Source organism: Rattus rattus, chromosome 4, assembly GCF_011064425.1.
Source record: "Rattus rattus isolate New Zealand chromosome 4, Rrattus_CSIRO_v1, whole genome shotgun sequence".
NCBI classification, from domain to species: domain Eukaryota; kingdom Metazoa; phylum Chordata; class Mammalia; order Rodentia; family Muridae; genus Rattus; species Rattus rattus.
The window spans coordinates 97,915,671-97,940,205 of record NC_046157.1 but is presented as its reverse complement, the minus strand read 5'-3'; the positions used below and the strand labels follow the sequence as shown (position 1 = coordinate 97,940,205).

General features: G+C 41.0%; 1 protein-coding gene across 1 annotated transcript in view; it reads left to right on the top strand.

The window, feature by feature from the left end:
• The first annotated feature begins 639 nt into the window (after positions 1 to 639).
• The window catches only part of Pkhd1 (PKHD1 ciliary IPT domain containing fibrocystin/polyductin), a 457,519-nt gene continuing 433,623 nt past the window's right edge, over positions 640 to 24,535 (top strand). The window contains exons 1-6 of the mRNA XM_032899487.1: positions 640 to 691; positions 2,256 to 2,333; positions 2,904 to 3,045; positions 6,632 to 6,740; positions 11,024 to 11,081; positions 24,126 to 24,204. Coding sequence (XP_032755378.1) covers positions 640 to 691; positions 2,256 to 2,333; positions 2,904 to 3,045; positions 6,632 to 6,740; positions 11,024 to 11,081; positions 24,126 to 24,204 — 518 coding nt within the window. The remainder of the gene's footprint in view (positions 692 to 2,255; positions 2,334 to 2,903; positions 3,046 to 6,631; positions 6,741 to 11,023; positions 11,082 to 24,125; positions 24,205 to 24,535) is intronic.

Here is a 24,535-nt window from a genome sequence, read left to right as displayed (position 1 = left end):
ATTGTTACATATATATATGGCTACATATGTAAATGCAGTTATGGTGTGCTCAGCAGATTTTAAGTGCCAGGAGCTCTTTACTTAGGAGAGGGTCCCCCATGTGCTTTCCCCATCCACCTTGGCATAGGTCAAGTCAACTGGTTGTCACTGAAGCAGCCCTATGGTTGAGATGTCATGGATGTAGCTTTCTTGTTATATCCAGAAGACGCTACCTTGTAGCAGACTTCCTGGTCCTCTGGCTCTTAAGTCTCTCTGCCCCCTCTTTATCCATGATCTCAGGCTTCCGTGTAGATGTGTGGATTTGGTCGGGCACACCAGAGGCAATTGTTCCCTACATTTTCACCATTTGTGGCTTTCTGTAACAGCCTTCATGTGCTGTGTGTGTGTGTGTGTGTGTGTGTGTGTGTGTGTGTGTGTGTGTTTCGATGAGTGAGAACCACACTCGTTGGGCTGGCACGACATTTAAACCATCTCTTTAATTTTCTGCTTCAATATAACCCATTGATAGTATACAGGCAACAAAGAATTTTTTTCCACTTTATGTTTTAAAAGGCACAAAAGCTACATCATGCCAGTCGACCCTAAAAATGTGCTTCTAACATATGAGAGGTCTCAAGAGAGCTGAGCTACCCTGACGTGATGCCTGCCTGGTGGATCTCTCTGCTGAGTGTGGAACTATTACTTTTAGCAAGTAAGTAGAAAGTGTTTGAATAGAGTAGAGATCAGACCACGAGGTTACCTTAAGGACTACTGTTGGTAAAGGAAATATTGCCTTTATACTGTAGACACATACGGGTTTTACTTGCTCACTTAAAATGTGAGTGAAACCATCATTTTAGAAGGAAGTATTGAGGTATCTGCTCTGGGATTTGACATAATAATGGTTTTCTTCCCGATGACGTTATCTGTTAAATTGTTATGCACAGATATGCCAACTTTTAATGGCCAGTGGGGGTTGCTGTTACAATTCAAACATTTTAATAATAACTTTTTCTATAATCCCTTTTTTGGGCTAGTAGATATAATTCTTATTAGACTTCATTGTTGTATCTTCCCTAAGGGACTGTGTCTTGGTGACAAATGGCTGCTTGTATTACAATTACCATTTCCTCTAATCATGCTTCCAGTTTTTCTCTGAATTTGGTAATCTTCTATGTTTCCTTATGATTTTTTTGTCTTTTTTTGGATAAAAATATGTAATCATCTCTGGGGGCTGATGATGATGGTTCTGGCTTTTATGTTGATGTGAAGGGGTACCCATCATTCTTAGGAGTGTAGTGAATTACCTACACGGTTTCTATACATAGTGCCCCAGGCTAGTCCACAGGCAATGCCTGGCTTACCCTTGGAATTTCTTGACTTGGAAATGAGGCAGTTTTCTATAGACAACACCTAACACTTTATTTGCTTACTATCATCATATGGAGGTGCTGAGAAATTTTTTGCTAGCCTCCTTGAAGTGGCTTTACCTTAACCAAGACAGATCTGGGAATATCTTCGAAGGTGTTATCAAACCCAGTTTAGTCTAGTATTTAAAATTCATACTCCTTTTGTCTCCTATAGAAAATTCTATAATGTTCTTGTTTTAGTCTATGACCAGTCAAGGCAAAAATCATGAATGCCTTGGATGTGATTAGGGAGTTATTCTGATTATGTGTTCAAAGGAGCTCAAAACAGAAAACTAGAGGAGGTAGAGGAGGAGGAAGAGGAGGAGGAGGAGGAGGAAGAGGAGAAAAAGAAGAAGGAGAAGGAGGAGAAGAGGAAGAGGAAGAAGAAGAGGAGGAGGAGGAGGAGGAAGAAAGGAAGCAGGAATATCTCAAGAAGTTTTTCCTCTCTCCAGGAAATAGGGATATATGATATAAGTAGTAACCTTTACTCTTAAATGTGGCCATCCGAATAAAGAGTGTAAAACAGAAGAGAGGCACTGTGGGTTCAAGAGAACCACACTTGTCTTTGAGACTATTTCTGAGGGAAGCAGAAGTTCAGTACTGTCCTGATGAACATCAGGGTTCTGAATTGCTGAAATGAGAGAGATCCATTTTTCTTAGAGTAGGACTCTGAAGGTATGTTCCCTGGATAATTATGCCTGAATAGAAGTGGGCACTCTGAGCCGGAAACTCTGGTAATAGGGCCCGGTGGTCCGTGCTTCATCTAGCCACTGGATGGTATATACACATTAAAGTCTGCTTTAAGATACTGGAGGTGTTAGTAGCTTGTATGTAACCTTCCCAACCAGCATTTTCTCTTATTGACAGATGCTTACTCAAGTTTCCGGATTGAACCGACAGAAGGTAGCCTTGCGGGGGGAACATGGATCACCCTTGTTTTTGACGGTAGGTTTGGGCTTTTCCGAATTTGAGTGTTGAATTTATTCATCTAAAATCCAACGAATTATGAATTCTTGCTTCTTGGTCTAAGAACAGCTCTAAAGAAGGGACTGAGCAGGATGAACAGAGACCCAACTCTGTCTTTGCAGATGCTAAGTGGTCAGTGTCACAGCAGAGGTCACTATAGCATCAGCATCCTCACGGTGGGATGCTTGAGAAGACAATGACCTGACTGGGAAGTGAACAGCATAGGACTACTATTCCCTGTCTTGGTGGTTGCCCTTACAAATGATTTCATGTTAGGAACCCCTAAACCATGTCTTACCATGCCCTTTTCCACCATGGCACAAAGCAACTTGGAAGGCTGAAAAACTCTTTCCTAGGGAGTAGGAAGACGTGAAGAGAGAGAAAATTTTTACAGGCCCATAGAACTTTTGTCAAGCACTGTAATTGCCTTTGGAAATGAGCGTTAATTTTCTTCTAAGACAAATGCAATGTCTTACATTGCCCTCTTGTGGCCAATGTTCGCATTGCCCTGCATTATCTTCTCAGCCTGAGATTTCTCCATCTGCTTAGGTTTGGAAACAAGTATTCTTTACCCCAACAATGGCTCTCAGTTGGAGATAGACCTGGTGAATGTGGCAACACCCGCCTTGAAGATCCCTTGTGACATCTCTCCCCTCTTCGTGGATTTGCCCGTGGTGACGTGCCAGACGAGGTACACTTGCCTGAAATAGGAAACCAGGCAGGATAGACAGGCTTTGGTTTTCTCAGTAGTTTTGGGCGATGTGTTAGACAACGCCTTCAGTGACTACAATTACCAGGTGTGACTGCAAAAACATTCGATATGAATATGCCTATTGCATAAAAAATCCTTTCCCTCAAATCTCTCTCGGAGGAGAAAACAAAGGTCTGGCTATGGCGGAAAGGACAAATGAAAGAAAACGAAAATTAAACAGTGTCACAAGCAAAAGCCGTCACTCACCAATGGCCCTTTCTTCTGTAGAACTCTAAATTTCTGTTTTAAATTTAGTTTTGGGGTCGTAAAATAATCACATCATTTTTTTTCCGGTCTCTTTCTTCCCTCCGAACCCTCTCACATACCTTTCCTTGCCCTCCTTCAAATTTACTGCCCTCGTTCCCTTTAATTATGGTTATTTGCATGCACGCACGCACGCACGCATGCACGCATGCACGCATGCGCACATCCCTAAATATAACCTGCTCAGGCTGTATAGTGTTACTTGTATGCACATTTTCAGGGCTGACGGTTTGGCACTGGATAATGAGATGATGTGCTCTTTCCTGGAAGACACTCTCTCACTCTTAGCGTTCTTCAGGTGCCTGTAGTTCTTTGTATAGGGTTGAGGCCTCTTGGGCTCTTTCCCATGCACTTTGGTGTGCTTATTGTCTTTGTTCAGCTCCTGTTTGGGTAGTCCTGTCAGTGAGACTTTATTGGGTGCAGCTTCTGACATTACTCGGAGACACAATCTCATAACAGACTCTGACCGTCTGGCTCTTACAATCTTTCTGAAGACGGAGATAAATGGGCAACCAATAAATGCGAAGCACCATGATTTACTTTGTCACAGGGGAAATGATGCATACATTTTCACCTTTCCTTTTCATATTTGTGGTACTGTGCAGTCAGGAACTGAACCTGATCAAAGGGGGATGCCTATATATGGTGCATGTGTGCGGGAAGGTCAGGGAATAGAGTTGAATCAATCAAGAGAAAGGAGTGAAAGGGATCTATTCCTACACAAATAATAGATTATTAGCTTCTAACTTCTCTGTGACTTTTAAAAAAAGATTCTATTTATTTCTTGCCATCTACTCTGTTTGGGTGTTATCTCTCCTTTGTCCTAAAACTTTTAGGTGTTCTAGTAAGTTACTAACATGAGATCTCTCTTATATATAATTATATATAAATTTAAATGTAAGTTCTTAGTGCTCTGTGACCCTCTAATAGTGTCCCGTATGTTAAGGTATATTGTGTTTTAGTTCCTGTCCAATTGTAAAAAGTTTTTAATTTCCTTCTTGATTTCTAGCTCCATCCATTTTTCAGTCATTAGTGTGTCATTCAGTTTCTGTAAGTTTGTATACATTCTGTTGTTTCTGTTGTTCTTGACATCCAGCTTTAATTCACAGTGGTCATATAGGATGCAGGGTATAATTTTAATTTTCTTATATCTGTTGAGACATACTTTCTATGCGAGTAAGTGGTCAGTGTTGGAGAAAAGATCCACGAGCTGCTGAGAAGAAAGTATATACTTCTGTGTTTGGGTGAAATGTTCTGTAAATAGCTGCTAGGTCCATTTGTTTTGTGATATTATTTAACTCTAGCATTTCTTTGTTTAGTTTTTGTCTGGATGACCTGTCTATTGGTCAGAGTCTGGTCTCTCTGTTGCATGTGTATGGATGCCTATTGGTGAGAGTGAGGTATTTGAAGTCTCTCACTACCACTGATATTTTAGCTGTTGTAGTATTTCTTTTATGAACGTGGGTGCCATTGTGCTCGGTGCGTAAATATTTAGAGTTGCAATATCCTTTTGCTGAATTCCCTTTGGCAGGAGTATAGTAGTCTTTCCTATCTCTTCTCACTAGCTTTAGTTTGAAGCCTACTTTGTCAAATATTACAATGGCCATACCTGCTTGCTTCTTGGGTCTATTTTGCTTAGACTGTCTTCTTCCATTTTTTACTCTGAAGTGATGTCTATCTTTGACAGTAAGACACATTTCTTGGATGCAGCAGAAAGGTGGGTTCTGTTTTCTAATCCAGAACGTTAGTCTGTGACTTTTTATTGAGTACCTGAGACCATAAATACCGAGAGTTATCAGTGAGCTGCATTTATTGCTTCCTGTTATTGTTTTGTTATATTGTAAGTTTCTTCCCGTCATTTGAAATACTGTTATGGGATTACTTATTCCTGTGGTTTCCTGGGTGGAGTTAGCCTCTTCAGACTGAAAGTTTCCTTCTAGTCCCTTTGTAGGGCTAGATTGAAATTTTTGTTTCATTATTAAGTGTTTTTCTTCCTCTGCCTATTGTGATTGGTAGTTTTGCTGGGTATAGTAGTCTGGACTGTCACCTGTCATTTCTTAAGAGTTTGTTGAACATGGCCCTTCTGGCTTACAGAGTCTCCATTGGGAAGTTCTGCTTTTATATGTCACTAGGTCTTTCCTACTTGTTGCTGTTAATATCTTTTCTCTATACATTTAGAAATTACTTTTCTGGTCCAGTCTATTCATTCTTGTTTCTTGTTCTGTATATTTCTTGTACCTTGATATGTACCTCTTTCTTTAGTTTGGGGAAATTTGCTTCTATGATTTTGCTTAAAATATTTTCTATATCTTTGATCTGTGCTTCTCATTCCTCTGTTCTTCTTCTTATTTTTTAAAATTTATTTTACATATATTAACACACATATATATTCTTATAAATACTTCTAATAAATAAATATTTATTAGACAAGATTTAGTCTTGTTATGATGTCCCAGACTTCCTGAATGTTTTTGCTTCCAAGTTTTTCTCCCCTATCCTCCCTCTTTCTTTTCTTTCTTTTCTTCCTTCCTTCCTTTCTTCCTTCCTTCCTTTCCTTCTTCCTTTCTTACTTTCTTCTTCTTCCTTTCTTCCTTTCTTCCTTTTTTTTTTTGACTTAACATTTCATTTGACTAAGGTATCCATTTTACCAAGGTTCTCTCTTTCATGTCTTGGACTCTGTAGATAAGGTTTACTTCTGATGTTTTTTTAACTTCTTAACTTTTTCATTTCCAGGTGTGTTTCAGCTTGGGTTCTCCTTAGTAATTCTATTTCTGCTCTCACATCTTGAACTGTTTTCATTATTTCATTCCACAGCTTCTTTGTGTTTTTATAGACTTCATTAAGAGATATGTTTATATCCTCTTTAAGGTGTTTGAATGTATTCATAATTGCCTTTTGAAGTGCTTGTCTTATGCTCTTCAAGTCCTACGAGTCCATAATTCTGAGAAGTAGGACCTTTTAAATTAAGTTCAAAGGGCTTACAAGAAGAAGGAGAAGGAGAAGACAAAGATGAAGATAGAGAAGATGATGATGAAGATGAAGATGATGATGAAGAAGAGGTGGTAGTAGTGGTAGCAGCAGTACAGCCTCTCCTGGTGAGGACTTGGCTTTAAAGTAGGGTTCTAGTGAGCTGTAGATCTAGGTGGTGAATGGTGAACTACAGAGGTATTTTACTCAGCTCCATGTTACAAACACAGGAAGGAAGTGTCAAATGGAAACTTTGGGTTTCTTATTCATAAAGATTTCCATTTTCTGTCCCCAGGTCTCTTCCATCAGAAGCACATGCAGGTCTGTATTCTCTGGAGATACGCTCTGGGGAGCAACTGCTAGGCAGCCCGTGCACCAGATCACTGGACAACTGTACTTTCAAGGTGAGTTCTAAGGATAGAAGAATGTGTGTTTAACTGGTCAGATAGTATGCTGTGTCACCAATGCAAGTTATGAGTCAACCCATCTCTTCTTTAATAGGGAGGAAAAATTAGGAAGAGAATGCTGGAGTTCCTCTCACTATGGGTTTACCTGTGAAGATAAATACTGAGTCCTTGTATATCAGGCTTATCTGAGTGAAAAAAAAATATATATATATCATGGAGTACAGTGCTCCCAAGGCCATCTAGACTGCTTGCCACATCACCCAGGCAATAAGTGGTGAAGTCAGGATTTGAACCCTCATGTGACTATGAAACCACAGGGAACTCATAGAGAAGCCACAGACATCATTTTTTTTGTGGACAAGTGTTATGTTTTTAGTGGATTCTGAGCATTTGGATACTGAAGAAACACAAGGGCCCCGGGTCTTTGAGAGGGGGCAATGTCCCTGGCCCCTGCTTCATGGCACCTTTTTGCAGCCCTTTCTGATCCTTGTCAGAAGCATATTTACTGCTAGAATTCTCCTTTGAGGTCACATAGATCAAGAAGGAGAGATGACAAAACTGAGAGCAGTTTCCTTTAGGCTGATGTCTGATCTTATTTAATTTAGACCCTTAACACTTAGACTGGACTTGCTTTTATGTTTAGTTCAGCCAAAGATTCATTTAGCTTTATAGTAAAATGAGCTGTAAAAGAGAAATCCCTTTTACCATGAAACGTGGTGCTCCAGCCATGATCCTGGTGAAAAAGACCTCTGAGAGCTATAGAGAATAGAACGGAGTCATTAACTGAGGCTGTTTTAGAGTTAAGACACCACCACCCTAGACTCAACTCGAATACCGTTACATAGGCACCGACGTTTTGAAATTGGCGATTTGCTGTCCAATCCCAAGTAACACTTTGATCCTCAGCCCAAGAGAATATTATTGCCTGAAATTTCATCTCTGTACATAGGTAGCACAAGGAAGCAACAAATTCTTTCTTGTTAAGAGCTGTATCACAGTGCTGTCCTGGCTCAGCGACCATCACAGATGTGAAGTGTCTGAGTACCCCTGAATCACTAGGCTCCCTTCACCTCAGGGAATAGCTTTCCTACTTATTATAAAGATCAGTAAGGACAGAGGTTGGGGGCACACTTTCTGCAATTGCACATTAAAGGAAACAAGTCCATGAATGGCTCCACTAACTTAGTGAGTTGATGAACGATCACCAGGGGATGCAGTTAATGAGAGGCATTCGAGTGAAAGAAAATGCAGCGTGCTTTTCTGTTCTGCGACTGGGACTAAGGGAACCATGGGTATTAAAAATTAATTCCATCTTGCCGGCCCACTCCAAAGAGCCTGCTGCAGGCACTGACAAGTCTGAAGAACTCACAGAAGGTTTGTCAAGCAGCTGGTGGCTGTGACTTTATCATTCTAATCTCCTGTTTTATGCCACCCTCTCTGGCCCACCTACCTTCCCATCTTGCTATTGCTAACCCCACGGGGGCCAAGGACCAGCATGTAGGAGCCCTGCTTTGGAAGCTCATTAATTTCTGACTATTCTCTCTCTAGCCTGGTGGGTGACCAGAGGCCTGTTTCTCTTAGAAAAAGTACCATTTTATGTCATATGAATTCAGAAAGACTCACAAGTGAAGACATTCATTGTGGTTTAACCCCCAAGTATACCCCAGTGCTCTTTGAGGAATGTGTGTGGGGGCAATAAATAAATCTATATATCCCCACTAGCTTCTCAAAGAGTGGCAGATGGCACAGTAGAGCTTATATTTCAAGTAGGACACCTAGAGGTATGCGTCATTGTTTGCTTTGAAGTTGATTGCTCCATCTGCCTCAGTTTTTAATGAGTGCAAGAGAGGGCAATAACCATGTCTCTAAGATTCCAATGGAAGTTACTTTGGTAGGAAGGGCCTCCCCGTGGGAGATGAAAAGCTGATTACAGTCAATGGATTTGAGTCCAGAACTGGGACTGAGTGGCATCATGAGTGGAACGGCATTAATCTTTATCTTCTGTAGAGATCACAGCCAGCTCTTAATCTATGAAGCCACAGTAGTCATATCCGGACCTCCCCCCTTCCCCAACTGTGCATATTTTCTGTAAACTAGTTTCTAACCCTTTCCTGGGGAGAATGAGGAAAATGTCCTTGCTGGCAAACAGTACTGCTGCGTGCATCAGTACTTAAACTCCACACCCAATAGGCCACCATCAGCTTGGCTAAAAAGCCCATTCACTCTCTCTGCCTGATTAGGGTTGTTGATTAACCATGGTTATTTTCTGGTAATAGTCTCCCTGGGAATTTGGACTCCTGGGGAGCTGGATGTAGCACAAATGAAATAGTTTGCTGTAGTTCGTTTCGTAAAAGGGAAGCAGCACTGTAGATTGTTTAGAGATGAAGCAGTCTAGGCACCTAGTGAGACAAGAGGTGACTAAGTCTTCTCCTGGGTGAGACATTAAGTCATGGGTCAACCCTTGGCCTTGTCTGTCCAGCCCATTTTGTATGCATCTCCATTCCTCATGTAGCCTGATATGACGTCCCAATGGAGTAATACTCTGTTAGCCTAACCGAGATGCCTGTAGGTGAGATGGGCTTTCTGAATCATCTTGTTCTCCCTTCCCTTCTCATCAGTATACTAGTCAACCAAGAACAGGCTATTAGCTGTATAGACAAGAATTCAAATGTCTCCAACATTTTGCAGAGGAAAGCAAGTGCACTGTCAGTAGGCACTGTTTCTTCCTTGTGAAGCCTGAAGCTAACATGTGTTGTGCTCTAAGAAGGGCCATAGCGTTGCCTTCCTAGAGGCCCAACGAGCAGCTGACCGAGACAGACTCAGAGAATTACACCCAACCAATGGACTGAAGTTGGGAACCCCTATGGTTGAATTAGAAAAAGGTTTGAAGAAGTTGTGGAGGGTGACCACAACGTCCACTGGGGAGGAAGAATAGGATAAGGAACTTTCAGAGGGCAGACCAGGAGGGTGATAACTAACCTGGACCCCTGAGATCTCTCAAACATTGAGCCACCAACCAGGCAGCATATATGAGCTGACATGAGGCCCCTGACACATATACAGCAGAGGATCTGGCCTCAGTGAGAGAAGATGCATGAACCTAACCCTAGAGAAATTTGAGGACCAAAGGAATAGGGAGGCCTGGTGTGTTATGGGGGTTTGTAGGGGTGTGGTGTGATGTGATGACATCCTCTTCAAGATTGAGGAGGAAGAATAGGATAAGGAACTGTCAGAGGGCAGACCAGGAGGGTGGTAATGACTGGACTGTAAAAAAAGGTTGACGTTAATTAAAAAAGGAAGGGCCATAGTAAGTTGTTTTCTGGTTCCATGAGTATGCTTCAGCATGTTCCTTCTTCTCCCATCAATGGTGTTCCGTGTGTGTGTGTGTGTGTGTGTGTGTGTGTGTGTGTGTGTGTGTGTGTGTGTGTGTGTGTGTGGGCACATAAATGGTCTTGGTGAACATGTGTACGTCAAAGGAGAATCTTGAGTTTCTCTCTGTCTTTGACTTCTATCTTGTTTGAGTCAGGATCTCTTCTTGTTTGTCCATGACCTTTCAGAGATTAGACTCTCATGTCTACACCTCCTACCTCACTGGAGGAACACTGGGATGACAACAGATCTATCTGACTTCATGTGGATTCTGGAGATTCAAACTCAGGTCCTCATGCTTGCATGGCAAGTGCTTTCCTTACTGAGCCATGGTCAGAGCCGCGGCCTGCTACTGGAAGAACAGTTTTCCTTTCCATCGTTTGGAACATTTCCCCACAAAGCTGGCACCTTCTGTTTTTTTTCCCCCAACTGCACTCAAATATTTCCAATTTCTTATTTTATATAATTGCTAGCTGACAATAATTTAAATTACATTCCTTCCAACTTAAAAAAATATTAATTATTTTCTAGGTAAATGTGAATTTTTAAGATTCAATGTCATTAAATTATAATAATGAAATCAAAGGACTGACATTCTGGATGGTGCCTTGTCTACTTTTGTTTCTGGTAAAATATATCTCTGGGCATGGCAGACAGGTGGGTAGGATAATATTTTCTAAACAGTTTTCCAAGGAGCAGACTGGGTTCCTTTAATACACCCACAGAGAAATACAATAATACCTGTAACCCCTGTTTCATGGAAACAGCACAAGGGTAAGAAAAAGTAGGTGTTCAGTCATTAGGGAAATGCATCCTGCTTTTCACTAATGCTTCATGGGGAATCATTTATGACTCTTGTTGTCATGTATATTCTAATGAAATGTTCATGTGCCATAATACTTTCTAAACAGTTTTCCAAGGAGCAGACACCTGTTTTATATCAAGTTAACCCATCAAGTGGAGTTCCAGGTAAGAAATCTTTCAAATATGAGTAATTGTGGATCTCTTTACTAACTCCATTGCAGACTCTTCTATCAGTATGTACTTTCTATAAGCGGTTCGATTTAACTTCTGATGCTATTTTGAAAATAAGTTTCAACTTCTGGTTTCTTTTGTTGTTTGTTTGTTTTTATTTTTCTTTTTTTCTATTTATCCAGTATAGGAGACATTCAAAGGAGAATATTTCCACATGAGCTAGTCCAGTTTAGTCCCCTCCCATAGAAACATGTAGCAGTCAGTCTCCTATATGATTTTAGATAATTTATAATTGGCAATGACTATTAACCTTCATGACACATATAAAATATCATATTGTCTTATTAATATGTGCCCTCTTATGCATTTATGTATTTTTAAAAAATAATTTAGTGAAACTGTTCTCAAGAACAATTTTTGGTACCAAAATTATTAGTAACAGTGTTTTTATCTAGTTAAACAGAACATACAGATATATGATATGTGCACATATAAATCTAGTGTGAGTTGATGATCATAATTATGATGACAGGTGAGTTAGAAAACTGTAGTCTGTAGTAGGTGCATTCCAGTTCACATTAAAAGACCTGGCAACTGGGATTGACTCTAAGTAGAAAAGGATCAGGCTGGAAACCAACAAGCACCAATATTTTAGGCCCTTGTCTTAGTTCAATGTCAGTGAAAAGTTCTATTAGGATATATAAGCTTTTGTTTTTTCGTATTGAATTTTTTATTTACAGTTCAAATGTTATCCCCTTCTCCAGTTTCCCACCTATAAACCCCTTATCCCATCACCCCTCCCCCTGCTTCTATGAGGTTATTCCCCCACCCGACCCCTTCTGGCCTCCCTGCCCTGACATTCCCCTACACTGGGGCATCATTGAGCCTTGGCAGGACCAAGGGCTTCTCCTCCCCATTGATGCCCAACAAGACCATCCTCTGCCACATATGCAGCTGGAGCCATGGGTCTGTCCATATGTATGTACTCTTTGTTTTCTTCTTTAGGCACTTTTGTTCTATGACTTTACTGATAACAACAAAAAATTCAAACCACTGTAGCATGTAGTTTTCACCACCCTACTTTACACTCCAGGTGGACCAAATCACCGCCCTGGTTCCCATGGATCTGAGGAGGAAAGACATACACACATATAACCTGCCTTATGGCTCAGTGACTGGGCTCTTCTAAGCCTTCTGTAGCTAGTGTGCCTTTTCCCTAATTCCTTGCTCAACACTCTAAGTCTTCCCTTAGCTTAGTGGCCGGGTTACCTTTTCCTTGCTCAACATCCTGCATCTGCTCTCAGCTTACTGCATTTCTAATCTTCCACCTGAGGAAGCAGCCAATGGCCACTCCACCCAAGATCTCACATGGCTGGTGACTCTACCGCTGAAGCATGGTAAATTCCTTTTCTTCATCCTGGATTTCCTAGCCTGCCTTTGGGAAACTGGAAGTCCCACCTTTTCCATCCAGCCATTGGCTGCTGGCATCTGTATTGATTAATCAAGAACCTTTGGGGAACAGGACCTTTAGCATTCACACACAGATCCCTCCATCCCCAATCAAAGCATCAGAATCACTACTCCCTATAGAGCATGATTTAAAAAAAAATGTCCAACAAAATCCAAAGGAGCTGAGACAGGAGACTGGTGGAGATAGAAATCATCACCACTTGGCTTTGCTATTACCTATCATAGTCCACTCATACTGGAGTCCTTATTGAGCCCCTACTGTGTCTACTTATAGTCTTCTTTTTTATTGGATTTTTAAATTAACATTTCCCAGTTCCCAATTTCCCAACCATAAACCCCATCCCCTCCTCCCTCCCCCTTCTTCTATGAGGGTGTTACCCCACCCATCTACCCACTCCTTCCCACCTCCCCGCCCTGATATTCTCTTACACCGGGGTAGGGGGGTCGAGCCTTGGCAGGACCAAGGGCTTCTCCTCCCATTGGTGCCCAACAAGGCCATCCTCTGCTACAGATGCACCCAGAGGCATGGGTCTGTCCATATGTAATCTTTGGATGGTGGTTTAGTCCCTGGGAGCAATGGTTGGTTGGTATTGTTGTTCTTAGGGAGTTGTAAACCCCTTCAGCTCCTTCAGTCTTTTCTCTAACTCCTCCATTGGAGTCTTCTTGTGCAGCCCAATGGTTAGCTGCAAGCACCCTCATATGTATTAGTAGGGCTCTGGCAGAGCCTCTCAGGGGACAGCTATATTAGGCTCCTGTCAGCATGCACTTCTTGGCATCAGCAATATTGTCAGTTGCATGTGTATGGGCTGGATCCTGGGTGTGACTGTCTCTGGATGGTCTTTCCTTTAGTCTCTGCTCCAAACTTTGTCTCCATATTTCCTCCTATTAATATTTTTTGTTCCCTCTTCTAAAAGGACTGAAGCATCACACTTTGGTCAGCCTTATTCTTGAGCTTCAAGTGGTCTGTGAATTGTATCATAGGGTAATCTGAACTTCTGGGCTATTATCCACTTATCACTGAGTGCATACTGTGTATGTTTTTTTTTCTCTTTTGTGACTAGGTCACCTCACTCAGAATGATATTTTCTAGTTCCATCCATTTGCATTTCATGAAGTCATTGTTTTCAAGAGCTGGGTGGTACCCCACTGTGTAAATGTACCACATTTTCTGTATCCATTCCTCTGTTCAGGGACATCTGGGTTCTTTCCAGCTTCAGGCTATTATCAATAAGGATGCTATGAACATAGTGGAGCATGTGTGCTTGTTATATATTGGAGCATATTTTGGGTATATGCCCAGGAGTGGTATAGTTGGGTCTTCAAGTAATACTATGTCCAATTGTCTGAGTAACCTCCAGACTGATTTCTAGAGTGGTTGTACCAGCTTGCAATCCCACCAACAATGGAGGAGTGCTTCTCTTTCTCCACAGTCTCAATAGCATCTGTTGTTCTCTGAGTTTTTTATCTTAGCCATTCTGACTGGTGTGAGGTGAAATCTCAGGGTTGTTTTGATTTGCATTTCTCTGATGACTAAGGGTGTTGGACATTTCTTTAGGTGCTTCTCAGCCATTCGATATTCCTCAGCTGAGAATTCTTTGTTTAGTTCTGTACCCCATTTATAATAGGGTTATTTGATTTTCTGGAGTCTAACTTCTTGAGTTCTTTGTATACAAAGAACTTTGTATGCTATATTGGATATTAGCCCTCTATAGGATGTAGAATTGGTGAAGATCTTTTCCCAATCTGTTGGTTGCCATTTTGTCCTAATGACAGTTTCTTTTGCCTTATAGAAGCTTTGCTTTTAGGAAGTCCCATTTGTTGATTCTTAATCTTAAAGCATAAACCATTGGTGTTCTGTTTAGGAATTTTCCCCCCAGTGTCCATGTGTTTGAGGCTCTTTCCCACTTTTTCTTCTATTAATTTGATTGTATCTGGTTTTTTGTGGAAGTCTGATCCACTTGGACTTGAGCTTTGTACAAGGAGATAAGAATGGGTCAATTTGCATTCTTCTACCTGCTGACCTCCAGTTGAACCAACACCATTTGTTGAAAATGCTGTCTTTTTTCCATTGGATAGTTTTAGCAGCTTTGTCAAAGATAAAGTGACCATAGTGTGTGGGTTCATTTCTGGGTCTTCAATTCTATTCCATTGATCTACCTGCCTGTTGGTACCAATACCATTCAGTTTTTATCATGATTGCTCTGTAATACAGCTTGAGGCCAGGGATGGTGATTCCCCTAGAAGTTACTTTATTGTTGAGAAAAGTGTTTGTTATTGTGGGTTTTTTGCTTTTCTAAATGAATTTGCAAATTGCTCTTTCTATGAAGAATTGAGTTGGAATTTTCATGGGGATTGCATTGAATCTGTAGATTGCATTTGGCAAGATGGCCATTTTTGCTATATTAATCCTGTCAATCCACAAGCATGGGAGGTCTTTCCATCTTCTGAGATCTTCTTCAATTTCTTTTTTTCAGAGACTTGAAGTTCTTGTCATACAGATCTTTCACTTGCTTGGTTAGAGTCACACTGAGGTATTTTATATTATTTGTGACTATTGTGAAGGACATGGTTTCCATACTTTCTTTCTCAGCCTGTTTTTCCTCTGAGTAGAGGAAGGTTACCGATTTTTTTAAAGTTAATTTTATGTCTAGCAACTGTGCTGAAGTTGTTTATCAGGCTTAGTAGTTCTCTAGTGGAACTTTTGGGGTCACTTAAGTATACCATCATATCATCTACAAATAGTGATATTTTGACTTCTTCCTTTCCAATTTGTATCCCTTGACCTCCTTTTGTTGTCTGATTGCTTTGGCTAGGACTTTGGGTACTTTACTGAATAAGTAGGGAGAAAGTGTGATTGAAATAATTTCATGCATCCTATCAGATCACCATGGACTAAGGCTGGTCTTCAAGAACAACAAAAACAACAGAGAGCCCACATACACATGGAAGTTGAACAATGCTCTACTCAATGATAACTTGGTCAAGGAAGAAATAAAGAAAGAAATTAAAGACTTTTTAGAATTTAATGAAAATAAAGGCACAACATACCCAAACTTATGGGACACAATGAAGGCATTGCTAAGAAGAAAACTCATAGCTTTGAGTGCCTCCAAAAAGAAACTGGAGGGAGCATACACTAGCAGCTTGACAGCACACCTAAAAGCTCTAGAACAAATTGAAGCAAATACACTAAGGAGGATTAGAAGGCAGGAAATATTCACACTCAGGGCTGAAATCAACCAAGTAGAAACACAAAGAACTATACAAAGAATCAACAAACCAGGAGCTGGTTCTTTGAGAAAAATCAACAAAATAGATAAACCCTTAGCCAGATTAACCAGAGGTCACAGAGAGTGGATCCAAATTAACAAAATCAGAAATGAAAAGGGAGACATAACAACAGAAACTGAGGAAATTAAAAAAATCATCAGATCCTACTACAAAAGCCTATACTGAACAAAACTGGAAAATTTGGATGAAATGGACAATTTTCTAGTCAGATACCAGGTACCAATGTTAAATCAGGATTAGATAAACCATCTAAAAAGTCTCATAACTCCCAAAGAAATACAAGCAGTCATTAAAAGTTTCCCAACCATAAAAAGCCCAGAACCATATGGGTTTAGTGCAGAATTCTATTAGACCTTCATAGTAGACCTAATACTCTCAAAACTATTCCACAAAACAGAAACAGAAGGAACACTAACCAATTCCTTCCATGAAGCCACAATTATGCTTGTACCTAAACCACACAAAGAGCCAACAAAGAAAGAGAACTTCAGACCAATTTCCCTTATGAATATTGACACAAAAATACTCAATCAATTCCCACAAACTGAATCCAAGAACACATCAAAAAGATCATCCATCATGATCAAGTAGGCTTCATCCCAGGGATGCAGGGATGGTTCAATATATGGAAATTCATCGACGTCAACCACTATATAAACAAACTCAAAGGAAAAAAAACATATGATCATCTCATTAGATGCTGAGAAAGCATTTGCCAAAATTCAACATGCCTTCCTGTTACAAGTGTTGGAAAGATCAGGTATTCAAGGCCCATACCTAAACATAGTAAAAGCAATATACAGCACGCCAGTAGTCTACTTATATTCTTAATTCTTCATATGTGTTATTTTCTGAGGATCACAAAATACATGATGGTACAGGAGCTATTCTTATTATTTTCATTCTGGGGAGAAAAAATAATGAAGTACTGGAGGGTTAAATTTTTTATTTAAAGCAGTGGTTCTCAACTTTCCTAATGCTGCAACACTTTAATACAGTTCCTCAAATTGTGGTGACCCCCAACCATAACATTGTGCCATTGCTACTTCATAACTGTAATTTTGTTATTAGGAATTATAATGTATCTATCTAATATGCAGGGTATCTGATGCGAATCTCCCAAAGGAGTCATGACCCACAGGTTGAGAAGCAATGGTCTAAAGTCATATCAATCAAAAGCATATATATATATATATATATATATATATATATATATATATATATACACACACACACACACACACACACACACACACACACACTAGTTCTGGATATAATGTAGAATGCTATTAGCCCTGATGCTTATTGAGAGAATTTGTTCATGAGTCAAAGGAAACATGGACAAATATACTCGGTCTTAGTCAAAAGGCTCAGAAGGATGATATGCTCTGGAGGGTCGAAGAGGAGGTGGTTATGTAAGGTTAGGAGATTTACATAGAAGAGGAGGATGCTCTGAGGAATAGGTTTAATAACTTTGCCAGTCTTCTTTAGAACCAAATAATAAGCACAACTTTTAAAAGATGTGTTTTGCTATGTTTTTAATGGCAAAATTCTGTCTGTCTGTCTGTCTGTCTGTATACACACATACATATATCAGATATTTCACTGGTTCTACATTTCTTTTTTATTGGGTCAGCAAGTTAATATTTTATGTTTTTAGTTAGATATTTTGTTTCTTTACATTTCAAATGTTATCCCCTTTCCTGGTTTTTCCTCTGCAAACTCCTTATTCCATCTTCCCTTACCCTGCTTTTATGAAGGCCCTCCCACCAACTCCTACCTCACTGCCCTAGCGTTCCTCTATACTGGGCATCAAGCCTTCACATGACCAAAGGCCTTACCTTCCATTGATACTAGATAAGGCCCCTTCAGCTCCTTCCTAATTCTTCCATTAGGGTCCCTGTGATCATTTCAATGGTTGACTTTGAGCATCCACATCTGTATTGGTCAGGATTTGGCAGAGCCTCTCAGGAGACAGCTGTATCAGGTTCCTGTCAGTAAGCACTTCATGACATCAGTAATAGTGTCTGGGTTTGCTGTCTGCATGTGAGATGGATCCCCAGGTGGGGCAGTCTCTTGATGGCCTTTCCTTCAGTCTCTGCATCACTTTTGCCCCTATATTTCCTTTAGACAGGAGCAATTCTGTGATAAAATTTTGGAAATGGGTGGATGGCCCCATCCGTCAACCAGGAGGTCATGCCTAACTTCTGGATATGGCCTTGAGAGGTTCTCCCTCCCCTTTGTCGGGTATTTCAGCTAATGTCAACCCCATGGGGTCCTGGGAGGCTCTTGCTATCCTGGCATCTGGGACATGCTGGTGGCTACCCTCAGTTCCCTATCCCCCATTGCTATATACCTCTGTTCAATATCCTGTATATCACCCCTGTCTCCTTCCATACCTGATTCTGCCCCTTTTTCTCCTCTCCCTCTTTTCTTCCTCCAAAGTCCCTCCCACCAACTACTTCCCTTGATTATTTTGCTCCCCTTTCTAAGTAGGACTGTAACATCCACTTTTTGGTCTTACTTCCTCTTGAGCTTCATGTGGTCCATGAGTTGGATAGTGGATATTCCAAGTTCTTTGTCTAATTTCTAGTTATGAGTGAGTACATACCATGTGTGTTCTTTTGTGACTGAGTTACCTCACTCAAGATGATATTTTCTATTTCCATCTATTTGCCTAAGAATTTCATGAAGCCATTGTTTTTAATAGCCAAGTAGTACTCCATTGTGTAAATGTATCCCATTTTCTTTATCCATTCCTCTGTTGGGGGACATCTGGTTTGCTTCCAGTTTCTGGATATTATAAATATGAACATAGTGGGGGCATATGTCCTTATTTCACATTGGAAAATCTTTGGGTATATGCCCAGGAGTGGTATAGCTGGGTCCTCAGGTTGGTCATGGAATATCTTGGTTTTTCCATCTATGTTAACTGACAGTTTTGCTGGATATAGTAGCCTGGGCTGGCATTTGTGTTGTTCTCTTAGGGTCTGTATGAAGTCTGCCCAGGATCTTCTGGCTTTCATAAACTCTGTTAAGAAGTTTAAGAAGTATGGTGTAGATGCCCTTCAACAGAGGAATGGATACAGAAAATGTGGTACATCTACACAATGGAATATTACTCAGCTATCAAAAAAAACAATGACTTTATGGAAATGAGGCAAATGGTTGGAACTGGAAAATATCATCCTTTAACCCAATCACAGAAAGACATACATGGTATATACTCATTGATAAGTGGCTATTAGCCCAAATGCTTGAATTACCCTAGATGCCTAGAACAAATGAAACTCAAGACGGATGATCAAAATGTGAATGCATATCGCTCCTGAGAGACACAGCCAGAATACAGCAAATACAGAGGCGTATGCCAGCAGGAAACCACTGAACTGAGAACAGGACCCCCGTTGAAGGAATCAGAGAAAGAACTGGAAGAGCTTGAAGGAACTCGAGACCCCATATGTACAGCAATGCCAACCAAACAGAGCTTCCAGGGACTAAGCCACTACCCAAAGACTTACATGGACTGACCCTGGACTCTGACCTCATAGGTAGCAATGAATATCCTAGTAAGAGCACCAGTGGAAGGGGAAGCCCTGGGTCCTGCTAAGACTGAACCCCAGTGAACTAGACTGTTGGGAGAGGGCAGCAAGGGGGAGGGGTTGGGAGGAACACCCATAAGGAAGGGGGAGGGGTGAGGGGATGTTTGCCGGAAACAGGAAGGGAATAACACTGAAATGTATATAAGAAATACTCAAGTTAATAATAAAAAAAAAAAATCCTTAAAAAAAAAAAAAAGAAGTATGGTGTAATTCTTATAGGTCTGCCTTTATATGTCACCTGACCTTTTTCCTTACTGCTTTTAATAGTCTTTCTTTGTTCTGTGCCTTTGGTGTTTTGATTATTATGTGATGGGAGGAGTTTCTTTTCTGGTCCAGTCTTTTTGGAGTTTTGTAGGCTTCTTGTATGTTTATGGGCATCTCTTTTTTTTTAGGGTAGGGAAGTTTTCTTTTATAATTTTGTTGAAGATATTTACTGGCCCTTTAAGTTGCAAATCTTTGCTCTCTTTTATACCTATTATCCTTAGGTTTGGTCTTCTCATTGTGTCCTGGATTTCCTGGATGTTTGGGGTTAGGAGTTTTTTGCATGTTGCACTTTCTTTGTTGTGTCAGTGTTTTCTATTGTATATTCCGCCCCGAGATTCTCTCTTCTATCTCTTGTATTCTGTTGGTGATTTTGCGTGTATGACTCCTGATCACTTTCTTAGGTTTTCTATCTCGAAGTTTGTCTCCCTTTGTGATTTCTTTATTGTTTCTATTTCCATTTTTAGATCCTGTATGGTTTTGTTCAATTCTTTCATCTGCTTGATCGTGTTTTACTGTAATTATTTAAGGGATTTTTGTGCTTTTTCCTTAAGGGATTCTACCTTTTTACTTCTATATTTCTGTATTTCTTTAGGGAGTTATTTATGTCCTTCTTGAAGTTCTCTAACATCATCATGAGATGTGATTTTAAATCAGAATCTTGCTTCTTCACTGTGTTGGAGGTATCCAGGGCTTGCTGTGGTGGGAGAGCTGGATTCTGATGATGCCAAGTAATCTTGGTTTTTGTTGCTTGGGTTCTTGCACTTGCCTCTTGCCATCTGGTTATCTCTGGTGTTAACTGGTCTTGCTGTGTCTGACTGTGGCTTGTCCCTTCTGTAAGCCTGTTGTCAGCACTCCTGGGAGACCAGCTCTCTCTGAAATCGGAAGGATCTTGTCCCAGGCTCTTCCTTGGTTTCTGCAGCCTGAGGCCTCTGGGAGGGTCCCTCTTGGGCCAAGTATTTGAGCAGTAGTTGTGGTCTCACCTGTGCTCTCAGCACTCCTGGGAGACCAGTTTTCTCCCAGCAGGATTTGGGTACAGAGAGTTGTGACATAGGGTAAGCTCTGGGGCACAGATGGAACTGGAAAGATCCCGTCTCAGGCTGTGTCCTGTGTCCTGTGTCCTGAGGGCTCTGCGTGGGTCCCTCTTGGGCCAGGTATTTGAGCAGCAGTGGTGGTCTCACCTGTGCTTTCTAGTGTGCCAGCACTCCTGGGAGACCAGTTCTCTCCTGGTGGGATCTGGGTATGGAGAGCTTGGCACAGGGTCAGCTCCAGTGGCAGATGGAAACCAGAAGCGGTTTTATTTTTCTTGTATGGTAGACATATATGAACATAGTTGTTAATTTAAAAAATTATTACATTTACCTCTTTACTTACTATTTGTGTATGTGTGTGTGTATGTGTGTGCTGTATAGTGTGTGTAACATGTACATGTGCACAGGTGCCACAGTTTGTGTGTAATGGTCAGGGGAGAACTTTGAGGAGTTGGTTTTCTTCTTGTACCATGTGGGCTCAGGGATGAAACTCGGGTTATCATGCTCGAGGGAGAGCACATTTTGTTTTTCACCCATTGAATCTTTGCTGGGCCAAGGTGCTAGGTTTTTAGGTGTGATTCTGTCAGAATGCATTATCTGATTCAATTGTTTTGATGGGATTGGCTGGGTAATGCAATCAGAATGAATATCTATGTTACAGTATTTTTATATTGAAGTATGTGTGTATGCAGACAGAATCTGTGTACTTCATGTGTATCTGTGCATGTGTGTATTTCAACTGTCTCCTAAAGAACAAGAGTTTGGCACTGTTTTATTGGCATGAGGCTTTCAGAAATACAACCCATTTCGTTAGTTTGAGTAACTGAGACAGGATCGTGTTTTATGAGAAAGAACTCGCGCTGTGAAAATTACACGGGGACATCTGGGTTTCTGCCGCTGTGTGCAGAAGGCTCCAGTGTAGGTGGCAGAGACCTTATTGTGAGGAGGGATGAGTAAGGAGCTATGAGAGATGAGAGTGGGATGTCAGGTGTCCTCCAGGTCTGTCTAACCGGTTTGTCTCGCTGAGGTGGAGTTCTGCACTATCTCTTCTACCTTGTGTGTGTGTGCGTGGGGCAGGGGGTGGCAATTGGTGGCTGGCCCTGTCAGATTGGTCCCCGGAGGCACGATGCACATGACTGCATCTCCACAATCACTTTCTGGACAATTACTCTCATTTCATTTGGGAAGCTTGCCCAGAGTAGCAGCTAGGGACATGAGGGAGGAGGTAGCTACAGACGAGACAGCGTGTTATTTTATGGGTAGTTGGATTTTTGTATGTGCTTAACAGCCCTTCACTCTGACACAGAATGCCCTGGCACTGTGTTCTACTTCGTCCATTTGTCAGCCCCTGTTCAGATTCTTTGTTTAGGAACAAACAACCAAAGAGCCCACAGGAACTTCTCATTTCTGTAATCTACTAATCATTTTCCAGTGGCACGTATCAAAGCTTGAGTCTTTAGGGCGGGGAAGCCCGTGGTACGGCTTTGTCAACACCAGCAAGATATTTTTTTTATCAGCAGCAGAGAATTTGAGGTCCTAATCTTCTGAAACCTCTGTGATGTCTGTCTCAGTCCTTAAGATGGTACAGTGTCCATCTACCCGAAAGGGTCAGTGCTAGGTGTGCAATGGCTGCAGATGAAACTCCCCTCTTACTAATGATACACAGAACAGAATGAGAAGAACATACAGATGATGGTGATGATGGTGATGATGGTGATGGTGATGGTGATGGTGATGGTGATGGTGATGGTGATGGTGATGGTGATGGTGATGGTGATGGTAGTCAGCAGCTTTCACTGCTCATGGAGAAACTCAAAAGTTGTCTGGATGCAGTGACCACAAGTAACCTGGAGGAACCCCTTTTCAAGTTTTGAGCCCTTATTGGATTAACAAATAGCTCTCTCATCTGCAAAGCTAGTTTATAACATTTCCGCCTGAACATCGTGCATAGCTGGGGTTATAGGAATATGACACTATATGTGGCTTACCCTGTCTTTGCTCAGTGAACAACATATGTCCAATATCCACCCTATTCAGAACTTGCTTGCTTGTTTTGTGCTTGTTTTTAGGTTTTGTCCATTTGGCTTGTGAGGGACTTTTCTCTTTTGTACTCAGAGTTACGAATCTACTTAGGATCCCAGAAGGCTAATCAGAATGTGTGACATGGCCTCCTCATATGACTTTTTATTTTGTTTTCTCATTTCTATTAATTCTTTGAGAATCTCATGCAATATATTTTGGTCACATTTACCCTCTAATCCCACTCTTTCCAGATCCACTTCCTCCTTCCCTACCCATCCAATTTTGTGTTCTCTTTTTATTTCCTTAAAACAGTCAAACACACACACACACACACACACACACACACACACACACACACACACACCAAGTCCAGTTTGCTGCCCACCTACTCTTGGGTGTGTGACCTTCCACTGGAGCATGACTGACTTACCAGAGGCCACTCTCTTTGAGAAAATTGACTCCCCACTCCCAGCAGCTCTCAGTGGCCAATAGCTCTGTATCATGAGTAGAGTTTCATGCTAGCCTCCCTTACTCTGTGCTGGGATTTTGTCTGCTTTGAGTTTGCGCAGGCTTTGTACATGGTGCCTCCACAAGCATTGTGAGCGTGCTTGTGTGGCTGCCCTGTTGTGTTTGGAAAATGGTGTTCCCATTCATCATCCCTGTTTCTCACTCTTACTGAATGACTCTTGAGCCCTGGGGTTGAGGGGGTGTGATATGGCTATCCCTACAAAGCTTAGCTCTCTGTAACTCTTACTCTTTGCCAGTTGGCCAATTGTGAACCTCTGTGCTACCATCTACTACCAAAAGAAGCTTCTCTGATGAGGGTTGACATATGACATAAAATTCACATGCATCACGTTACACATGGGATGCTGCTGGGTGTTTAATGTGTGCATACATTGTAAAACATTGGTATTGAAAGGTATATGTCTGTCTCCTCGAACATTTATTTTTGAAGACACTCAGAATCCTTTCTTTTTGATTTTAGAACACAGTACATTGACATTATCTGAAGTCACGTAACTGTGAAATAGAATGCCAGGACTTATTTTTCCGATCTAACTAGAACTTAGCTGTCATTGGTCAACCTATTCTTAGCTTACTCTGTCACTGGTTCTTTCTAGCCTATGTCAAATGCCATTCTATTCTCAACTTCTGTGCAATCAATGCTTTTTACATTATTTTAACTTTTCTAGTGTATAACCCTTGCCATGGGGTACTAGCACTCATTTCACATTGATATAATTTATTAAACATGTTAATTTTATGCACCTGTGCCTTGTTGGGTATATGTAACAAAACAAACACAAACAGAATTTATGCTATACATTTGAAGTTTGAGCTACCTCTTCTTAAAACAGGAGAAGTAGTGCATGTGTATGGCTGGGTCATCACTGATCGGATGGAAACCTTTGATCCTGATGTGGACTACATGGAGAGGTAAGCATATGTTTGTTCCTGTGTTACATATGTGCTAGATGGCATCCTGGGGCCTGCAGCAACAAATTCCTCTGCAGCAACAAATTTTATTGCATTTGTCACAGAATTGCTGTTTTTAATCTATGCAAAATTTTTTGGTTCCCCCTTGTGCATCAGATTTCAGCTTTTACTTTCTTACTAGGATATTGATTGCAAGTAGGGTCAGTCCATTGTTGCTATGAAGCTCTTTCATTCTCTCTCTCTCTCAGTTCTTCTCTGATTCTTCTTCTTTTTTGTTCCTTCATTCCTTCCTTCCTTTCCTTCCTTCCTTCCTTCCTTCCTTCCTTCCTTC